The sequence below is a fragment of the Carlito syrichta genome, unplaced genomic scaffold, assembly GCF_000164805.1.
Source record: "Carlito syrichta isolate Samal-C Ts95f unplaced genomic scaffold, Tarsius_syrichta-2.0.1 Scaffold314271, whole genome shotgun sequence".
Taxonomy (NCBI): domain Eukaryota; kingdom Metazoa; phylum Chordata; class Mammalia; order Primates; family Tarsiidae; genus Carlito; species Carlito syrichta.
Window position 1 is genome coordinate 164,423 of NW_007258367.1, and position 22,765 is coordinate 187,187.

The 22,765-nt window shown below is 36.9% G+C and overlaps 1 protein-coding gene across 2 annotated transcripts in view; it reads left to right on the forward strand.

The window, feature by feature from the left end:
- Positions 1-22,765, forward strand: part of PPM1A (protein phosphatase, Mg2+/Mn2+ dependent 1A) — a 56,332-nt gene that overhangs the window by 26,124 nt on the left and 7,443 nt on the right. For both annotated transcript variants that reach the window (XM_021719151.1, XM_008071277.2), the window contains 2 exons: positions 18,602-19,455; positions 21,812-21,929. In XM_021719151.1, the coding sequence (XP_021574826.1) occupies positions 18,602-19,455; positions 21,812-21,929 (972 nt within the window). The remainder of the gene's footprint in view (positions 1-18,601; positions 19,456-21,811; positions 21,930-22,765) is intronic.

Genomic DNA, 22,765 nt, shown 5'->3' on the forward strand with positions numbered 1-22,765 from the left:
GTTTCATAGACCAGACTGTCCCGTCGCCATCTTGCCGGAAGTCCTCCTGGTATTTATTTTAAGGTGTGATGTAGGAATACAACCACCCACCACTGGAGGGCAGGAGTGGCACACATTGGCTGTTTGTTTATTTATATACCATTTATTGACTCTTTGTTCCCAGAGCTTTCTTTCTGGATTCTCAATTCTGTTCCACTGATAAACTTATTCCTGTATAAGTATTGCCTCTTAAATACCATGATTTGAAATCAATTTTTTGATATCAGATATTGCAAATTATCATATTTTTAATATTTTGGCTACTTACCCAAATTTATTCATTCATACATATTTTGGAATCATTTCATCAAGATCTGGAACAAAAAATTCCATTTGTAATTATATTGAATTTATAGATTAATAAAGGGAGGATAACCTTGTTTTCAGTGTTGAATCTTCCTTTCCAAAAAAGAAATGTCTTTTATTCTGAAACCTTCTTCTTAAGGGTTCTATTTCTTGTTAGTTATTTATTTAGATATGTATTTTATTGCTGTTTCCATTAATATTCTAAGTGATTATTGTTAGTAGCTTCCTTATATGATTTCTTATGGTCAGATAATTTTATTGAACTTTTTGCTCCTAGTGTTTTAGGTTTTAAGTTTTCCATCACATAATCATTAGCTACATATAATAATTTGATCTTGTCTTAAAATTTATGCCTCTTTTAGTTAGTCTTAACTTATTACACTGACCACTATTTCTAAACATTGCTAAGTTATGGGGATGAAGTTTTCTTTTTTTCCAGGGAATTGTGCTGATTAGTCATTTAAATAAGTATACTACTTCTTTGCCTTGGAATATGTATTATATTAAGGAATGAATTTTATCAAATTTCTTTTAGCATATATATGGTGGAGTTTTTTTTTTGAGCTTTTAAAACTATGACATTAATAAGCTGCCTAATGTTGGTTTATAGTTACATTCCTAAAATGAACCCTATTTGGTGATTTGTAATATATATTTTTCTTACAGTTTTTAACTTTTATGTTATTGAGCATGTTTGGACTATAGATTTATTTTTTAGTGCTATCTTTGTCAGATTTTATATAAGTATTATGATGGGTTCGTAAAAAGGACTTTTTTTCTCAGAGATAGATAATTTAGATAATTTGAGAATTATATGTTCCTTTAGGGTTTGAAAAATCCTGTTTTGAAATTGTCTTGCCTGATGCACTTTTATTTCAAAAGCTTTATTTTGAAAACAATCTAAACTTAAAATTTTCAAAAATAATACAGTGAACTTCTATATTTATTTAAATGATTAATTATTAACATTTTGCCACATTTGTTTTATAAACTTTATTTTTTCCCTATGTGTGTGGATGTGGGTATTAATATTCTCTTGGCACACACACGCATACATTTTATTTTTTTAATTTTTTAATTTTTGTTGAACTGTTTGAGACTCAATATAGACATCATGACCCTTTACCCTTAAATATTTAAATGTGTATCGTCTAAGAAGAGCTAGAACATTTTCTTACATAATCATCATTTAGCTATCAAATCTAAGAAATTTAATATTCACACAATATTGTAACATACAACGCATAGTCAGGTTTCATCAATTGTCACATTAATTTTTTTATCCTCCCCACTCTACTTTTTCACCCTTTACCCTCATCCAAGCCAGTCCATGATCACCCATTACACTTCTGCTGTCTTATCTCTTTGGAATGGCTTTTCAGTCTTTTTCGTTCTTGTTTTTCGTGCATTCTGACTTTTTTGGAGAGATAGTTTTTTGATACCTTTGTCTTTGTTCCAGAGTTACAAGTCTTTATTCCAGTACTTTTTGGGGAAAAAAAATAGAAATTTGTCACTTTCCTTCATATTTTCAGATTGATTAGCAGAGAATTGTAGAGTGTGATTTATTTAAAAAAATAATAAATTTTCTGTGAGGTGAGTATAGCCTGTTTTGTTTCTACTTTTTTTTTTTTTTTTTTTTTGAGTTGGAGTCTCACTCTGTCGCCCAGACTGGAGTGCAGTAGCCGCTCCTGGCCACCACAGCCTCCACCTGCTGGGCTCCGGCGATCCTTCTGCCTCAGCCTTCCGAGTCGCCGGAATTACAGGCACATGCTACCACACCCGGCTGATTTTTTTATTTTTTTGTAGATATGAGGTCTCCCTGCCCAGGCAGGTCTTGAACCTGCGGGCTCAGGCAATCCACTCACCTCAGCCTCCCAAAGGCGCGGGATTACAGGTTGAGCCACCGAGCCTGGCTTGTTTCTACTTTTAATTAATTTTTTATTGGGCTAACTTGTGGCTTACTTATTTTAATTTTTCTCTCACATAACATGTTTTGCTGTAACCTTTCATAATGCATTATTTTGTGTGTGTTTTTCTTTTCGAGTCATATATTTAGTATACTGACTTTTTCTTTTTTACTGAGTACGAGTTTTCTTGAGTAAGATGTGGTTATGCGTCACGGAATTTGATAGGTAGTTTTTCTCATTGTTACTTCTAAATATTCTGCAGTTGTAGAGATATACAAATTCAATGCAAAATGGCTTAGGGGCATGCTTTTTATGCAGTTTCCAGACATCTGAGGTTTTCTTCTAAGTATCAGTATCTACTGTTTATAAGTATCAATATCTACTGTTATTAACATCAGATAATGTGATTTGTGTCATTTCATTTTCTTTTCCCCTTTTTTTGGTGGAGTGGGATAGGGAGAGTATATTGGGAATCTATAAAGCTTTTGTTTTTCTTTTTCTTTTTTTTTTGAGTTGGAGTCTCACTCTGTTGTCCAGACTGGAGTACAGTGACCGCTCCCGTCCACTGCAGCCTCGACCTGCTGGATTCCGGTGATCCTTCTGCCTCAGCCTTCCAAGTAGCTGGAACTACAGGCACGCGCTACCACACCCGGCTAATTTTTTGATTTATTTTAGAGATGAGGTCTTGCCAAGTTGCTGAGGTGGGTCTTGAACCCGTGGGCTCAGGCAATCCACTCACCTCAGCCTCCCAAAGTGCGGGATTACAGACTGAGCCACCGAGCCCGGCTTTGTTTTTCAATATAATACTTTAAGTGTGTTTGAACACAATATATAGTCTTGATTCCAGCATATGGCATTTCTGATAGGTCTGCTGTGTATTATCTGGCATAAAAATATTTGGCATAACAGTTCAATTACAATTTTGGACTACACTTTTTACCAATTAAAAATGACTCTTGTTCTGTTTTGTGCTTCATTCCTTGTGATTTCATGGTCTGAAATTGAAAATGCAATCCTTAATTTCTTTTTGGATGCATGTGCCTAGTATATTTTGCCAACCAAATGACTGGCATCTTCATTTTTTATTAATCTCTTGGTTGCATAAATCTGTCCTTAAATGGGTTTTTCAGAAACGGAGCATGATGGTAACATTTAGTGCTGGTATATTTGATAATGTCTTTCTGTTGCCTTCACATATGAACAACAACTTTACTAGATATAGAATTCTCTTTGCCCTCAACATTTATAGGCATTATTTCATTGCCTATCATCTGATGTTGTAAAGAAGTCTGAAGTTAGCTTGATTTGCTTCTTTTTTTTTTTTGTCTCATGTTTATTTCATCTGAATTGTATTCTTGACATTCATAATCTGCAAATTATGCTTTGGTCAGTTTCTACTAAATTTATCTAGTATCTGGTACACACTTTAAAAAATATTTCATTTTTAAAATGTGGGGTACAAATGAAGGTTAAGTACAGACATGGTCATCATTACAGGTAAAGTATGGGTACCCTTAATGATGTTATGTGCTCCCTTCCTCCCCTGGCAGTGTCCCAATACTGCCAATCCCTTTCTTATAGTATTATGACAAATGTTCAGGATCCACTTACAAGTGAGTATGTGTGGTACTTAGATCTTTGTTTCTGTGATAAATCACTGAGTATTATAGTCTCTAATTCCATCCAGGTTGTGGCAAAGTTCATAATTTTGTTTTTCTTTGTGGCTGCATAATATTCCATCATGTAAATGTACCACATTTTTTTTATCCAGTCCACTTTTGATGGACAGCATGGTTGGTTCCATGTTTTTGCTGTTGTGAATAATGCTGCAATGAGGGTGCAAGGCATCTTTATTATAGAGTGATTTGAGTTCCTCCAGGTGTATTCCCAGAAGTCGGGATTGCAGGGTCATATGGAAGGTCGATTTTCAGATTTTTTAGAAATCGCCACACTGTTTTCCACAGAGGTTGTACTAGTTTACGTCCACCCACAGTGTACAAGTGTTCCCTTATCCCCATATACGCTCCAGCATTTGTTTTCTGAGTTATTGATGATGGCCATCCTAACTGGAGTTAGGTGGTTTTAATTTGCATTTCTTTGATGATTAGTGAAGCTGAGCATTTTTTCATGTATCTGTTGGCAGCTCGTATGTCTTCTTCTGAGAAGTGTCTATTCATATCTTTTGCCCATTTTTTCATAGGGTTGTTTTTTTTTCCTTTCAGCACATTTGAGTTCCTTGTAGATCCTGGATGTTAGGCCTTTGTCAGATTTACAGTTGGCAAATACTTTTCCCGTTCCATGGACTGTCCCCCACTCTGTTGATGGCTTCTTTTGCTTTGGAGAAGCTTTTCAGTTTGATAAAGGTCCAACTTGTCTATCTTATCTTTTATGGCATTCACTTTCAGAGAGTTGATCAGGAATTGGTTGCCTATTCCAATTTCCAAAGGGTGTTTCCTACATTTTCTTCTAGGAGTCTTACAGTTTGAGGTTTTACATTTAGGTCTTTGATTCATTCAGAGTTAATTTTTCATGTCTGGTGATAGGTAGGGGCTCTGTTCAGTCTTTTGTATGTGGTCACCCAGTTTTCCTGCATCATTTACTGAACAGGTTCTCCTCTCCCCATTGGTTGATGGTGGAGGCTTTGTTGAAGATGAGTTGGTTGAGGGATTGAGGTTTTGCTTCCAGAATCTCTATCTTGTTTCATTGGTGTATATGCCTGTTCTTGTATTAATACCAGGATTGATACACACTTTTAATCATGAAATTCTGCCCTTCAATTTAGGATTAATTTCGTCTTTCTTTAAAATTTAATTTTTCTTACATTATCTTTATTTTTTTTTCCAATTTATTAAACTGTTGAATCTGCATTGTTTGTATCTTTTTCCCAGTCTACTACTTTTATCTCTTTATACTTATTTGCGTACTAAAGATTTTTTATAGACTGTTTGCTATAAGGTCTTGTTTCCTCATTATGGCACACTCTGTTGACATCTTGATTTTGGCCCAGTGAAAATGATTTTGGACCTGTGGCCTCTAGAACCATAAGCCACCAAGTTTATAGTAATTCATCACAGCAGCCATGGAAACTAATACAATGCCCAATAGTCAAGTTCTCTTGTTGGGAAAGAAAATCGCCCAACTGGTGAAGATGGAAATCTGCAGTAATTTCAAGCCATTCAAAATATTGCAGTGATTTTTTTTTTTTTAATCTCTTGAATTTCGTGGTACTGTTAATACTTTTTATATTCTGGTTTCTTATTTTTCATACTTATTTCACAAATCAGGGCTCAGTGACTCAGCCTGTAATCCCGTGCTTGGGAGGCCAAGGTGAGTGAATTGCCTGAGCCCGCGGGTTCGAGACCTGCCTGGGCAACTTGGCGAGACCTCATCTCTACAATAAATTTTAAAAACCAGCCGGATGTGGTAGCGCGAACCTGTAGTTCCAGCTACTTGGAAGGCAGAGGCGAAAGGATCACCGGAGCCCAGCAGGTCGAGGCTGCGGTGGCCGGGAGCGTGCCACTGCACTCCAGTCTGGGCGACGGAGTGAGACTCCAACTCAAAAAAAAAATGTTTGCTGGGCTTGGTGGCTCAGCCTGTAATCCCGCGCCTTTGGAAGGCTGAGGTGAGTGGATTGCCTGAGCCCGCGGGTTCGAGACCCACCTGGACAGCAAGACCTCATTTCTACAATAAATAAAAAAATCAGCCAGGCATGGTAGCTCATGCCTGTAATTCCGGCTACTTGGAAGGCTGAAGCAGAAGGATCGCTGGAGCCCAGCAGGTCGAGGCTGCAGTGGCCAGGAGCGGCCACTGCACTCCAGTCTGGGCGACAGAGTGAGACTCCAACTCAAAAAAAAAAAATGTTTTATATGTAAGTTGTTATTTAGTTTTCTTCTGTTTTCTAGGGTAAGTCTTTCAGACTGTGACATCATCATGTTCTTGGGTACTTTTTAAAAATTGATATCTTTATTTCAAATTTTCTTTGTGAATTCTGTATATTTCAATTTTCTGTTGAAGGGTACCTTTATAAACAACAGTCACTGTTGTTTATACAGAAATAATGTAACTAGATACTTCATGTCTCTTCTCTCAGTGTTTCTGGGTACTTATTCATCACTTTCCCTTGTAATTTAACAGGCTGAATTATGTGAAATTATTTAAGTTATGATATTCAGTTTTTTGAGAGAGTTGATAGATAGAGAACAGGTTCTGTTAGCCTGTTACTGGTAAGAAACTTTGTCTTCATTAATTTTTCTCTGAATACTTGCTGAAATTACTGCAGGTTTCCATCTTCACCAGTTGGGCAGATTTTCTTTCCCAACAAGAGAACTTGACTATTGGGCATTGTATTAGTTTCCATGGCTGCTGTGATAAATTACTATAAACTTGGTGGCTTATGGTTCTAGAGGCCGCAGGTCCAAAATCATTTTCACTGGGCCAAAATCAAGATGTCAGCAAAGTGTGCTTATTCCAGAAGCTTTAAGGTAGAATCTCTTCTTGGGTTTTCCACTTTCTGGTGACTGTCAGCCACATCACTTGCCCTATAACCACAGCACTCCAGTCTTCACAGTCAATGTCTTTAAATCTCTCTCAGCCCTGTCTTCATATCACCTTCTCTGCATGTGGCAAATTTTCCTCTGCTTCTCTCTTCTAAGGATTGCATTTAGAGACCTCCAGATAATCCATAATTCTGGATTCATCTCAGGATTCTTAATCACATCTGCAGAGATCTTTTTTCCAAACAAGGTAACATTTATAGGATTAGGACTTGATATGTTTTGGAGTCATTATTCAGCCTTCTACTGGTATCATTTTGTTTTACTACTTTGGAGTGAGGCAGCTATGTTAGTGAAAAATCAAATTAGAGTAAAGCCTCATAGATTCTATGCTGTTTGTTAGAATCACAGATATCCTCTTCATATGGTGTAGACTTGGATGCCATGGTGAAAAGGTGGACAAATTGACTGGTTGTGGTTAATAAGGAGTGGTAGGGACTCTGGAGAATGCATGTTGTTCGGACAGGGTCTAACAACATATGTGAAGGTCAAATTCAGATTATCAGCTTGTCACCCTAATTTGTAACTACTTTTTTCTTTTTTTATTCCTTAAAAGTTGATTTTTCATAATAAAATAATCTGTGTGTCTTTTATATTTACTTTGGTATTGAGAATAAGTATCAAGATTGTTTATTTAGACTGGGTGTAGTGGCTTACTTCTATAATCCCAGCTCTTTGAGAGGCCGAGGTGAGAGGATTGCCTGAGCCCACAGGTTTGAGACTAGCCTGGGCAACTTGGCGAGACCTCATCTCTACAATAAGTAAAAAATTAGCCAGGTGTGGTGGTATGTGCCTGTATTTACAGCTACTTGGAAGGCTGAAGTGGAAGGATCACCTGAGCCCAGCAGGTTGAGGCTGCGGTGGCCATGAGCATGCCATTGTGCTCCAGCCTGGGCGACGAGACTCCAACTCAAAAAAAAAAAAAAAAAAAAAAAAGATTGCTTATTTATTGATGAAGACAGTTAGATATTATGCTAAATTCCTTGTCCAGTGTCAGGTACTGGATAACTTTTAACTTTAATCTTATGATAGCAAGTATTACGATTTTTTTTTCGCTATTTCATATGTGCTTTGATATTGATATGTCAGATGACATGAAAGGGGTGTCTCCCTACTAATGGGCAGTTTTCTAAGTTTTTACTTTATAATTGGGATTTTGTTTTTCTAGATGTGTTGTTTATTTATATTTTTTGTAGTTGGAGTCTCAATCTCGGTTGCCCAGACCTGGAATGCAATGGCATGCTCACAGTTACTGCAGTCTCATTCTCCTGGGCTCAGGTGATCCTTCCTCCTCAGCCTTCCAAGTAGCTAGAACTGTAGGCATGTACCACCACACCTGGCTAATTTTTTGATTTAATGTAGAGATGAGGTCTCGCCAAGTTGCCCAAGCTGGTCTTGAACCCCTGGACTCAGGCAATCCTCTCACCTCCACTTCCCAAAGTTCTGAGAGTACAGGTGTGAGCCACCAGGCTTGGCTTAGATATGTTGTTTTTAAGAATTCAGATTACTTCTAACTTTTTCTGTAGTGTATTAAAGAGTTAAACTAATGAAAAGTCATATAGAGATGAACTTGGCTTTAAAATATGGTGAGTAGATGTTTGCTTAACTGGAATTTTTTTTTTCTTAAAAAATTTTTATAAAGAAGTACACTCATGCTTTGTGTTCTTTGTGTCTTAAAATGTCTTCCACCTTCTTCCTTCCCACCCCTTCAATATACACAAACACATGCATAACCGTTTGAGTAATTATGTAATTCTAGGTTCATGAACCTCTACTTTTAGAAGTTGGTTTATTCTCTGTTGTCTTCTGGGATTCAGTTTTGCAGTTGAGATGGCTAATTTGCTATTTTTTCCTTTGATCACTCATGGTTTTTTTGAGTTTTTTTGTCTAGAATCTTAAATTACAGTTTTTTTTTCTATAGTTGTGGGGATTTAGGAGTAGGTTTTCAGCAATTAATATTTCTTTGATCACTCATGGGTTTTTTTTTTTTGGTCTAGAATCTTAAATTACAGTATTTTTTTCTATAGTTGTGGGGATTTAGGAGTAGGTTTTCAGCAATTAATATTTCTTTGATTATAGCCTCTCTCTTTTCTTCTTCAGGAAGTCTTATTTCTTTATATGTATATTTACTCTGGGTGCACTCTCCCTGTTATTGAATTTTTATTATTTGCACCTGATTTTTTTTGAGATTCCTTATTTAAATAGCAAATATTTATTGACCACCTACTATTGTGCTAGGGGAATTGGCCTTAGAGAATTTGAAGAACTAATACTTGAGATCGGAAGAATGAGTAGGAATTAACTAGACTGAGAAATGAGAGAATACCTGTTTAGGTAGAGGAAGTAGCACTTATTTATATATTTGGAAGAAGGAAGCATGAGTACAAGATACCATAAGAAAGCCCTTATGGTTGGAGTAGAAAATGTAGGAGGAGGGACAGTATGAAGTGAAATGAGGCTGGAGAAGATATACAGGGCCTTCATGTGAGCCACACTAAGCAGTTGTTTATCTCCCCACAGTGGAAAGCCATTGGAAAGCTTTTAGTATAGAAGTGATATGGTAAAATTTGTACTTTGAAAGGTTTACTTTGGCTGCAGTTTGGAGAATGAATTGGAGGGATGCTGGCGTGCATGTGAAGAGAATTGGTATTCTACAGTGAAAATGATGATAGAGACTAAGATACGATAGAAAAATGTGGATATATTTGAAAATATTTAGGAAGTATATAATCCATGGGATTTGATGATGGATTGATAGGAAATGAGTAGAGAGAGGTATCAAAGATGTCATTGGGTGTTTTGTTTTTCTTTTGAGTTCAGATCTCTCTATATTGCCAGGCTTGTCTCAAACTACTGAATAAAGCAATCCTCCCATTGCAACCTCCCAAGTAGCTGGGACTACAGACACTTACCACCACACCTGGCAGATGTCCTTGTTTTCTATTCACCTTGTTGGATAAAGCTGGTAAAAGCTGCAGATATGTGAAAGAGTATGTAGGGAGACAGCATAGAATGAGAAGAGGGCCTGGGTGTAAGCCTTGTGGGATGCCAGTGTTGGGTGGCTTGGGAGGTGAGGATGAGCCCACAAAGGAGACAGTGATGGAAAAGCTAGAGGAAGGAGAAAAACTGGATGTTTGTAGCATCTTGAAAAGCCAATGGGAAGGGTGTTTCAAGGAGTGTTGTATTGAACGCTGCTGTGAGCAGTCAATTAGATGAGGGCTAAAAATGTCCATTGGGTTAAATGACATGGCAGAACTTGATTTTGGTGGATGACCAAACAACATTTTGGAGTATCAACACTTTTTTTCAAGAAGTTTAACTATAAAGGGAAGAGAGGCAGGTGGGTAGCTAAAGGAGAATGAGTCACTTATTTTTAATGGAAGACATAGGTGACACTTGAGTGTCTTTAAAAGTCACACTCCAAGAGAGGTTGATATAAAGAAGAAAAAGGATTATAGTGTATGGTTCCTGAAACAACATTTAAGTCGATTTTGATTCCTTTGATACATGGACATCAAAGCTCTAGTGGAACGATTTCTCATCGGTGAAAGGACAAAGTCCTCTATTATAACAGAAAGGTTCTGAAAGTTCCTTGTAGTGGTCCACTTATTTATTGATTTGTTTTTTTCTGTGGTATCCAATCTGCTATTCATTGTCTCAGTTGCAATTTTTAATTCAGTAATTTTTTTCATTTTCATGAACCTATGTTCAAAGTGCTTCTTTTTTAATTGAGTCTGCAATTGCTTTATTCATTCACTGTCATCTCATGTCTTGATGGGTAGTTTCTAATTTTGAGCTAATAAATACTGAGTCTTTTTTTAACTTCTATATATTTTTTTTAAATTATTTTATTTTTCGCTACTCACTTTTATATTTTATTTAGTCCAAGTACCTGAAATTAACTTTGCTAGAAATTACAATTCACTGTTGTTTTCTTTCAGTCTCAAATACAAAAATAAAAGTTTACATTTCTTTCTTTTCTTCCTTACTCTGCCCTCCTCCCCTTTTTTAGGCCTTTTATCTTTGGCAGTTTAGAGATTTAGAGAAGAAATAACATAGACTTGTAGGTAGAGAAAGATATGGCACTGAAGGAACTTTCAACTTTGTTCTGTGACATTTTACCTCTCTTGTATGTTGTCTTTTAAAAACCTACATAGTTAGAGTTTCATTACTTTATTTGCAAGTATACAGGATAACAGGTGTAGACTTGGCATGCAAGTATAGAATCCTAGTTCTTATTCTTAACTTTACTGCTGAGGCAGCTTTGTTACTGTTAGGTTAAAGATCTTGGTGGAACCTCCAAAAATGTTAGGTTAAAATCCCATTAGGGCCTATAAACTATTAGGTCAGGCCCACCAGGGTGTGGCTGGTGTCTGCAATTCTGTGCCGCACAAAAAATGCAAAGAATTGTGTAGAAGTTAGATTAGAAAACAGTTTATAGGCCGGACTCAGTGGCTTACGCCTGTAATCCCCGCGCTTCGGGAGGCTAAGGCAAGAGGATTCCCAGAGCCTAAGAGTTCAAGACCAACCTAGGCAACTTGGTGAGACCTCATTTCTACAATAAATGAAGAAAAAAAATTAGGTATGATGGCACACACCTGTAGTTCGAGCTACTTGGAAGGCTGAAGTGGAAGGATCACCTGAACCCAGCAGGTTGGGTCTGCGGTGGCCATGAGCATGCCACTGCACTCCAGCCTGGGTGACAGAGACTCTGACTCAAAAAAAAAAAAAAAAAAAAAGGAAAGAAAGAAAATATAGAAAAGTAAATGAGAGAGAGAAGATAGATTGATTGATTGATTCACCTCCCCAAAGTGGGAAAGTGAACCAACACCAAAAAACATGACACCCATGGCTGGAAGAGCCACATGGACATACCAGAGTTTAATAAAGCAATAGCAATTGGCCACTTGAAGTCGAATGATTTTAAGCATTACCCCTTTGATGGGGGTAGGTCATTAAGGTGGTTGGGCGGTGGGTCTGCTCTACGTTATCAGGAATGGGCAGGTAACTGCAAATATGCACAGGTACTGACATTGTAGCAGGTGGATAGGTGGGTTAGTCACAAGATTGCCACCATGGTGATGGGGTCTGTCTGTGTCTTGAAGGTCACAGAGGGCAGATTAGGTTAACCTGGGTAGAGGCAAATACTTAAAAACAGAAAAGCTAATTAGTACAAAACAAGCTGGAAAGGGGGTTGTAAAACAGTTACCAGTAGCTACCTCTGAGAAACCAATTCTATCCTTGGCTAGTGATTAGAGGGTAAAGTGAACTGCTAGAAAAACATAACAGCTAGGCAGTGTTAAAATGGCTGCTCTTTGGCTATATTAACTTCATGTTATGTCCTCTCAGTAACTTGTAACCTTGGACAAATTATTCTATTTCTCTGCAACTTCTCATCTGTAAAATAGGTTCAGACAGATTGTTTCTACATTTTGACTGCAATTAATTGCATAAGTTATCAAACTCAAATCTGTAAATAAAAGTGAGTATAATCATTTTTAAAGCAATGATCAGTGAGAAATTTAAAACTCCAAATGGCAGAAAAATTACCAAAGATTGGCCTTTTAAATTTTTTTTCAAATTTGCTGTAGTTTTATTAATGCACTTATTTCCCATTTACCATAGATAATCTTGGATGGCTGCCTTGGATTACAAGTTATAAGTTATTAATTACTGAGTCACATAGCTTAGGAAGTTAAATATAGTTTGTGTAGCCTAAGTACATTCCAGAGGTCAGCTGACTGTCCTCACTTTTAAGGACAGAATCGATGCAATAATGAACAATATAGAACATAAAGATTTGATAGCAGTAGAGAGTTTACATTCCACATCCCACTGCAAATAACTTGAATATTGACATTTTATACACTGTTGCCTCTGCTATTAGCTAGTGGTCCTTTTCCTCCTCCTTTAAGGAATTTCTAGTCTCTTACTGCATAATTTTTTTCTCTCTGAATTTCCCTTCAGCCTTTAGATTTCTTTTCTCTTATGCAAGTCTGCTCTAGAGTTTCCTCCCAGATTTTAAAAACCAAACCTGTTATCTCAGTGTCCATCAGAGGATCTCTAGTTACCAGCATCCACCCTTCTTGGAATGCCTGTTTAGCATTGATCTTTTTTATATAGATATACTTTTGAGCCTTACTACCTTGAGTATCAGATCTAAGTCGTGCTTTTCAGAAAAGTAGGGCTTGTTCTAAGAATAATTTTGGCATCATTTGCTAAGAGAATATCATTTTCTTCAGATTGTTTACATATATCTATTTTGTCCTCTGTTTATGAAGAAGGGGCTCTATATTAGTTTGTGTGTCCATAGTTAAACAGAAAGATATCTTGTAGGATTTAATTACTTACTTTTTTAAGGACTGTGCCAAAATTGTCAGTTGAATAACCCTTATTAATTTCAGAACTGATATGCTGCTTAGGGATCATAGCAATAAAAACATATAGAACTTTTAAAAAATTATTATTCAGTGTAATTCTGAGTGAATTAAACCAAATGATCAGGTTTGAAAGTCTGCTTTGAGATACACTAAAAGGCAATGGCTGAACATTAATGAATGACTTTCTGGCCCAGCTTTAGAATTTTTCAGTTTAGCCTTAGTTTGGTTTTAAACGACAAACTGTTCACTAAATTTTCTGATTATATCAAAGATGAATTCAGTCTTATGATTGTCATAGTACTTTGTTTTGAAAAGTTCAGATGAGCTGATAACACTGGTGGTGTGATGAGACTCAGCATATACTCCAGTAGATTTAAGACTCTAGACCCAGAAACTAACTTAAACTTTCCTGCACAAATCAAATCCCTTTGGAGTTTACTGTGGATAGATATATGCCAATTTAATCATTAGACTAAATAAAATACTCTAGTCAATTATGGAAGATGTCTATGTACCATGTAAGCATATTGCTATGATAAGTAAATACTTTTGATACCATATTTACATAACCAGCTGTTGTGCTTATGTAGCTTTTAGTTGGCTACTTTACCAGAACTCTACAAATTACTCAGAACCCAAGAAGGTAAGATTTCTAAATCATCTATTTTCAGTGTAAAACGTCCAGTCATAAAATTATTAATTTGCTCCTGAATATATATTTGCAGTTGCTCTGGAACTGGACCTAAGTTTCATTAAATGGTTGACTTGGTTTTTAATTTTTTGTATTCTGATATACTGTATAATTTCCAGAGGTTTGGGATTTGTTTTTAGAAAGTATACTCTCTATCTTCAAGGAATTATTTATTTAGTAGTTTCATATGCATACCTGGAAAATAACTACTGGATTTGTTTATAAAAGGAAGAGTAAAATCCCTGCTAGTTGAGTTGAGAATCTAAATGTGACTGTGTGAGGGAATGTCGTAATAATTAGTCCATTTGCTGAGTACCTCATTTTTTTGCCAGGCTCTATCTGTGTAGCTCCTTTGCAGCCATTACCTCATTTAAACCTTGCAGCAACATTCAGAGGTAAGTATTTAATATGCCCATTGTACAGATGAGGAAGTTGAGGGATGCTAGGTTAGTAGGCATCAAGTGTCTTAAGCCTAATACCTCCCTCTTCTCTCCTCTTTCCCAGCCTCGCTAAGGAAATTGAGACAGAGATGAGACAACTTGCTGTTGACCTTTAGCAGATGACTTAAGTTCACTGTGGCTCAGTTTTTTCATCAGCAAAACAGGGCACCTATCTTTTAGGATTGGTGTGAAGATTAAAGAAGTTAATACATATATAAAACTTTATAACAGTTCTTGGCTAGTAGTAATCCTTCCATAAATGTTAGGTGTTATTAATAAGTTGTAGCTATCTGTTATCTCATGCAATTATTCATAGGTAGGAATGTGGGCTATAGAAAAAAATGAAGGGGAAAGCCAGACTCCTCATTTGTCTAATCTAAAGATAAATCTTAGTTAAATCTTAAGAGAATCCTATGTGCTTTTCAAAAATTTCTTGGTTTGCTTTTCTTTGGCCCCTGGTTTGATTGTTACCGTTTGTTTGTTTGTTGATTTCTTAGTACAAGTAACTTTTGAAGGAGTTCAGTTTACCTTAGATGAACCACCGAAAAACTAAAAGGTGAAGCAGAAATTGCATCCCTAAAGTCCCTGTTCCTACTGCTTTAAAGTCCAGGAAACACCAGTTGCTGATACAGTTGAATCCGATTTTTGGACCCTTTCCCGAAGCCATTCGCTTGTTTTTCTTCCCAGAGAGAAACTATAGTCATTCAACAAATATTATTGAACTTCTGCTGTGTTAGACTCTGTTCCAAGTGTTAAGAAGACACCAGTGAATAAGACAAAAAGTCCTTGCTCTCATAGTGCTTACAACCACTATCCTCAATTTTGAATGTATTCTGTCTATCCTTGTTTTTAATACTTTTACCAGAAATGTATATAAAATTGTTTTGCTGCATTATTCAGCATAGTTGCCTTATGTTGTTTTTTGAGAAATATCTTTGTTGATTAAATTAAATCTGTTTTGCTGAGTAGTATTGTGTTATCCATTCTACTTTCTTTCTTTCTTTTTTTTTTTTTTTTGAGTTGGAGTCTCACTCTGCTGCCCAGAACTGGAGTGCAGTGGCCGCTCCCGGCCACTGAAGCCTCGACCTGCTAGGCTCTGGCGATCCTTCCGCCTCCACCTTCCAAGTGGCTGGAACTACAGTCGCATGCTACCACGCCCGGCTAATTTTTTGATTTATTGTAGAGATGTGGTCTTGCCAAGTTGCCCAGGCGGGTCTTGAACCCGCGGGCTTAGGCAATCCACTCACCTCAGCCTCCCAAAGGCACAGGATTACAGCCTGAGCCACCGAGCCTGGCTCATTCTACTTTCTAATGAGCAGTTAGGTTATTTCCAATATTTGTTATTACTGTTTTCCAAGAAGTTTATTGCACACGTCACCATGGGCAATTGAGAGAATTTCTTTAAGGGAGCGTGTTTCAAGCTGTTTGGCTGTAGCCACAGTAAGAAGTATATACCTCAACTTAGTAGTACAAATACACACCTGGAGCAACAACTTGAAGAAGCAGTATTTACTTGCTTTTACCATCTGGGATATGCTCTATTTTATCTTTTTAAAATGCAGGTCACACACAACCCACTAAATTGATTCCATCAGCCACATTCACCATTTATAAAACAATGGGATATATAATTAGAAGGGGAATTGCTGAGGAGTGATTTGTATGCAACTTCACTAGCTGTGGTCAGTTGCATTTCACAGTGGTTGAACCAACTTACACTTCCCTCAAGAGTGGAGGGGAGTTCCTATTTTCCCCATATTACCAGCTCTTGGTATTGTCAGATGGATGAAAAATGGAATGTCTTTTCAATTTGCCTCTCCCTGTTTATTAATTAGGTGTTTAAAATGTGTTTTAAAGTATATCATGTAGAATTTTTTAAGTGTAGTCAAAGCTGGTGACAAGGAAGAAACATTATTGTGACTCCTCCCTCTGGCAGAAAAAACAGTGTAATAATTATATGTGTTTACAATGTGCTAGACGCTATACTACTAAATGCATTATATACCTGATTTCATTTTCATCATAGAACCTTGTATGATTAGTATCTGCTTATACAGACAGAGAGAGAAAGAGAGAGTCGGAAAAGTTAAATAGTCACACTGTTACTAATTAGTAGACCCAGAATTTAAACTCAGCTTAGTCAAACTTCTTAACTTAATGTCGTACTTTACGCTCTTGGCGAATTCTTAAATTCTGTTGGTTTATCCATTAAATGTGTTTTAGATTTTTGGGTTTCACTTACATCTTTTGTTTTTTTCCTCCTGTAAAATTTCTCCTTGTTATTTCTCACCTAGGATAGTTGTCTTGTCTTATCACATTTTTAGTTGACTCTTTCTCTTTGGCCCTTATCTGCCTCATCTTTTACCTTAGGCTTTCCATCTACTCTTTACCAGTGGTTTGCAACCTTGCTGTGCCTCAGAATCACATGTGACATTTTTAAAACACAGATGCCTAGGTTCCATTCCTATCCTGGGAATTCTGATTTGGAAATATTTGTTTTGCAAAAAGTTCATGAATAATTCTGTTTTACAGTCATGATGGAGTTTACCTTAGTAGTTGCCTTGGTTAATGATACTTTAGAGTCAGGCAGTCCTTTAAAATTAATAGTTGTGTGGTCTTGGCCAAGTACTTTAATCTTGGCTAAGGTTTTTTGTCTATAATTTGGAGATAATATTACCCACATTAGAGGTTGTTGAAGAGATTAAATGAGGTATTGCTTGTAAAACATCAGTGGCTTAGAATTATTCTTAAACATGGTCTGCCAATAAGGTGTCATCATTATGCTGTCCTTTTTCCAATCAAAATACCCTTGCATTGATGTGTATCAACTTGATATCAGAAAAAGTAATCTGATAAATCCCACTATAAGGGGTGAATGATAGCTAGTTTTCATTATTTACCTTCCATTAGTGGAATTTTGATAGGTGGCAGAGGAGTTATCACACCAATCAGCCAGTCTTCTCTGCCTGATCAGTTTAGACCTTCGAGGAAAAAAGAGGGGAAAAGTTGCTAGGAAAATAAATGTTTTTATTTATTTCCTGGGTTTTTTTTTCCTTCTCCCTCTTCCGGTTTCCTCTCTGAGCTTAACATCACTAGCATCAACCCCTAGTCTCAAAACTGCATAGTGATTTGCCTAGGTACTTTTCTCCACCCTTTTCGCCTATTCCCAACTCCTCTTCACCTCCATTAAATCTCTGTTCATCATTCTTTCTTTTGGATTGCCTTTAGTTCAATTTTGACTCACTTGATTACTTGAACCCCAAATCCGTACATTTCTAAGCTATTACTCAAGTAAAGGCCAACCTAATTCCTGACCAACTGTCTCTGCCTTGTGTGGGCCTGTTCTAGACCAAAGGAGTTTAACTTTTGAGTACTGGGAAAGGATTAGACGAGCTGAGCTTTCAGACTTGTTAGCATGGCTGTCACTAGATCCTGATCTCCTTTGCTATTTCTACCTAATGATCATAGAGTAATAATAACAATGATACATGTTATGGCTATTAACTCATTAACTCATTCTTACCAGTAGATTACTTTTATTATATTTGTATGTGATATGCTTTGTTATTTGTATTAGTTATTGCTTGCAACTTGAAAATTGAGGCTGAACCATTTATAATTATTTAATAACTGATTGGTTTTATCAAAGACTGAAAAATCTCATGGAAGAGGTAGAATTTGAGCTAAACTTTGAAGGATAGATGTACTTTCTGTAAGTAGAGAGGAGAGGCAAGTGATTCCAGGTAAGGAGACTAACATGAACAAAGGCTTAAGAAGCATGCAAAAAAGGGGGTCATGTAGTGGGCATACAACTAGGTGTTTTGGAATCGGACTTGGAAATTTCTGGATGTTAGCTAAAATGTTTGAATTAGTAGGCTTTGGTATGTTGTATGAATTTATTTGGCTTTTCTTGATTTATATACACATAACTTAGTTCTGAGATTCTGTAAGAGATTTCACATGTTCATTGTATCCTTAAACACATGACCTGGCTTATTTAAGTTGATGACTACTGCCAGGTTTTCTTTCTACCTGTTCCCTTTTGTCCCGATGCTCTAGATTTCTCTGCCTGTTGTCCATTCTGATCTGTGCATGATCAGCTCCCCCCTATTATTCCTTGTTAACCTCCCAATTCCAAGTCAGCCACACAATGTGTCTGTTTATCACAAGAGTTGTGAATTCCTATTCAAAGCTTCCTGGGTATCTCCTTCACTCCTAAAAAGATGTTTGGATGTATTTTGTTTATAAGACAGTTATTGACTTTCCTGTTTCTCTTCCTTTGCAGACCTAGAGGATCAAGACATAATGGGAGCATTTTTAGACAAGCCAAAGATGGAAAAACATAATGCCCAGGGGCAGGGTAATGGGTTGCGCTATGGGCTAAGCAGCATGCAAGGTTGGCGTGTTGAAATGGAGGATGCGCATACGGCTGTGATTGGTTTGCCAAGTGGACTTGAAACATGGTCATTCTTTGCTGTGTATGATGGGCATGCTGGTTCTCAGGTTGCCAAATACTGCTGTGAGCATTTGCTAGATCACATCACCAATAACCAAGATTTTAAAGGGTCTGCAGGAGCACCTTCTGTGGAAAATGTAAAGAATGGAATCAGAACAGGTTTTCTGGAAATTGATGAACACATGAGAGTCATGTCAGAGAAGAAACATGGTACAGATAGAAGTGGGTCAACAGCTGTAGGTGTCTTAATTTCTCCCCAACATACTTATTTCATTAACTGTGGAGACTCAAGAGGTTTACTTTGTAGGAACAGGAAAGTTCACTTCTTCACACAAGATCACAAACCAAGTAATCCTCTGGAAAAAGAACGAATTCAGAATGCAGGTGGCTCTGTAATGATTCAGCGTGTGAATGGCTCTCTGGCTGTATCGAGGGCCCTCGGGGATTTTGATTACAAATGTGTCCATGGAAAAGGTCCTACAGAGCAGCTTGTGTCACCAGAGCCTGAAGTCCATGATATTGAAAGATCTGAAGAAGATGATCAGTTCATTATCCTTGCATGTGATGGTATCTGGGATGTTATGGGAAATGAAGAGCTCTGTGATTTTGTAAGATCCAGACTTGAAGTCACTGATGACCTTGAGAAAGTTTGCAATGAAGTAGTCGACACCTGTTTGTATAAGGTAGCTAGACTTCTAAAAATATACATAAAATTATTTTGTCACATTAATTACTACTCTAGTAGTTAAACATCTTAGAATCTATAGTTCTTAAAAATAAGTTGTTGGCATAGTTGTGGGGTACTCTTTACCAATTATGAAAATACATCAGAACACTTTAGATATAAGTTACCCAATTACATACAAGAGTGGTAGTCTGAATGTTTAGTCTATTAGTAACCATGACTACTTGAGCTTTGCAGTAATGTGGAAGATTATCAAAGGTAAAAAGATTATATTAGAGTGCATGTTTTGAAAGAAAGAGAGTGGGGATGGTTAGGCCTCAGAGTCTAAATGAAAAGCATTTTAGAATTTTCATATTTTTACCATGTGATATCTACATTTAATGGTATCTCGTTGCTTTGAGACTATAGTTTAATGAATCTGTAGTACATAAAGGGACTTTAGTGATCATTTGGCATGATATAATAGAAATAGTCTTAGACATGGAGTAAAAAGAACTTGATATAAGACTGTATGGCTTTAGGTAAACTATTTAGACTCTCTACGAAATCTGTTTCTTTAATTGTGAAAAGAATAAGACATATATTATTACCCTGTCTCATGGGGTTGTTTGGATGATCATATGGGATCATGTACATAGATGAACTGTTTTACAGATGAGAAAGCAGAAGCCAGAGAAAGCTCTGTGAGCTTAAAAGTCAGACAAACCTAGAATCAGGGCTTACCTTTACTCCTTTTGTATTCTACAATCTTGAACTAACTGTTAAACCTCTCTCAGCTATAGAATGGAGATAATAGTATCTAACTCATAGGACTGTTGGGGAGTTAAATCAATGAGCTAATGTATATACAGCATACCTAACTTAGCATACAATATATGCTGTCCCCTCTCCTAGAGAAGTTACAAATACTTGTACAGGGTTGTACAATTTGAGCAGCGCGTTAAGGCTGAACAGTCTAGGCTCCTGGCTCCTGACTTCATTTCAGTGTTCTGTCAACCACACTCTGTTCTTTTTTTCAGTAATGCACATTAACTCATTCTTTGTTGTTTTTTTAAACAAATGTTGATCTTATAAAATGCTTCTGATGAGATATATTTGATATTCTTTTAACATGCAGAAATAGAAAATCAATATAATATACTTTGCAGTTTTATATGCATACCGTCAGCTGTACTTAAAATCTAAATTAAAGCCAGGCTCGGTAGCTCACCCTGTAATCCCAGCACTTTGGGAGGCCAAGGCAAGAGGATTGCCTGAACCCGTGGGTTTGAGACCCACCCGGGCAACTTGGTGAGACCTCATCTCTGCAATAAATTAAAAATTAGCCAGGTGTGGTAGTGCGTGCTTGTAGTTCCCGCTACTTGGAAGGATGAGGCGGGAGGATTGCCAGAGCCCAGAAGAACAAGGCTGTGGTGACTGGGAGCATGCCACTGCCCTCCAACCTGGGTGACAGAGTGAGACTCCAACTCAAAAAAAAAAATCTTAATTAAAATTTGACTGTACTTAGAAATCAGGTTTATGTAACATCCAATACGTATGTTTAAAAAAGTCAATAGAACAACAGCTTGATAGAAGAACTGTTTGTTTAAAGATATAAGGTCAGTTTTCCCATATAGCTGATTTAAGTACTTAAAATATAAAAGTCAACCCCAATCACTAATAAGAAGGATGTAGGGAGACCAATAAGTACTTAAAATATAAAAGTCAACCCCAATCACTAATAAGGATGTAGGGAGGCCAATACCAATTCAAGTATTTTAATTACAGCATTTTGAATCCTTAGATGTCCTTAAAAATGAATGTACTTACTAAAAGTTGTCAGTTTTTTAAATTACAAAGGTTAAAAACATTATATGTAGTTTCACTTCTAATTCATATTCCTACTTATGAAGCAAATATATTAGCTCCACAATTTATAATTTATTTTAAATGTAAATTTGTCAGATATGCATGTTACTACAGGAAAACTCCTATCGTAAAGAATACCACTAGAATTTTCTGTCATGTTGTCTGGAATGCATATGTGTGTATTACATATATTTGTGTTAGGCATCACTTCAAGTAGGCCACCAGTAAATGTTTAGAAATAGTTTTGTTTTATAAAATTATAAGCAAACGATTGTTATGGTGGAATTTTACCTGTACTGTTTCTCTCCTGTGTTTTGGAGTGTTATACTATATACTATACTACGGGGGGGGGGCAGTTGCCCACACTTGTGTACATATATTTTTCTCCTTAAAAATAATATTTTCACTTGAACAAGTAAAACTGTAATTGGCATAGCTGTAAAGGTTCTCAAGGTTTTGAAGAACATAAAGAAAACCAAAATATTCTCAAACTTTTTTCTTCCCAGGGAAGTCGAGACAACATGAGTGTGATTTTGATCTGTTTTCCAAATGCACCCAAAGTATCACCAGAAGCAGTGAAGAAGGAGGCAGAGTTGGACAAGTACCTGGAATGCAGAGTAGAAGGTGGATCATTTAACAAAAAATAAGTAGCTTTATTAAAGAAAAACCTTCAACACAATCAAACTTTGACATTTTAGCTTTTAGGTCTTTACATGCCTTTGACATCTAGTGTGTAGTATACAAAAGTGGGAAAGGGTATTTCTGTAGTAGCTGTGTAAGATGTATGCAGTTATTCTGTCTCAGTTATATTAGAAATAACAACTAGCATGGAAAGTGTCCTACATTCTGTTTAGGATACTTTTATTTTTAAAAGGCTAAAATCCTTGTGTGCTTTAAAATTCTTGATGACTTCACTGGCATGAGTAATTTTATAACAGGAAAATCTGATTAGTGGTTTGCTTAATTACAAAGAGGTTATGATGGTGATAATTTGAATACCATCATTCTGTGAAAAGCTGCGTATATGAATTTTAAATCTTTTTTTGGGGGGGGTTGGAGTCTCACTCTCACCCAGACTGGAGTGCAGTGGCCGCTCCCAGCCACTGCAGCCACGACCTGCTAGGCTCCGGCAATCCTTTCGCCTCAGCCTTCCAAGTAACTAGAACTACAGGCAAGCGCTACCATATCCATTTAATTTTTGATTTATTGTAGAGATGAGGTCTCGCAAAGTTGGTCAGACGGGTCTTGAGCCCACGGGCTCAGGCAATTCACTCACCTGAGCCTCCCAAAGCGCTGGGATTACAGGCTGAGCCACCGAGCCCAGCTCAACCACACTTTGAGGAACTTATTTATAACAAAAACCCCAAAATTTTATATTGTATCTTTCTTTTTTTTGAGTAGGAGTCTCACTCTGTCACCCAGGCTGGAGTGCAGTGGCCGCTCCCAGCCACCGCAGCCTC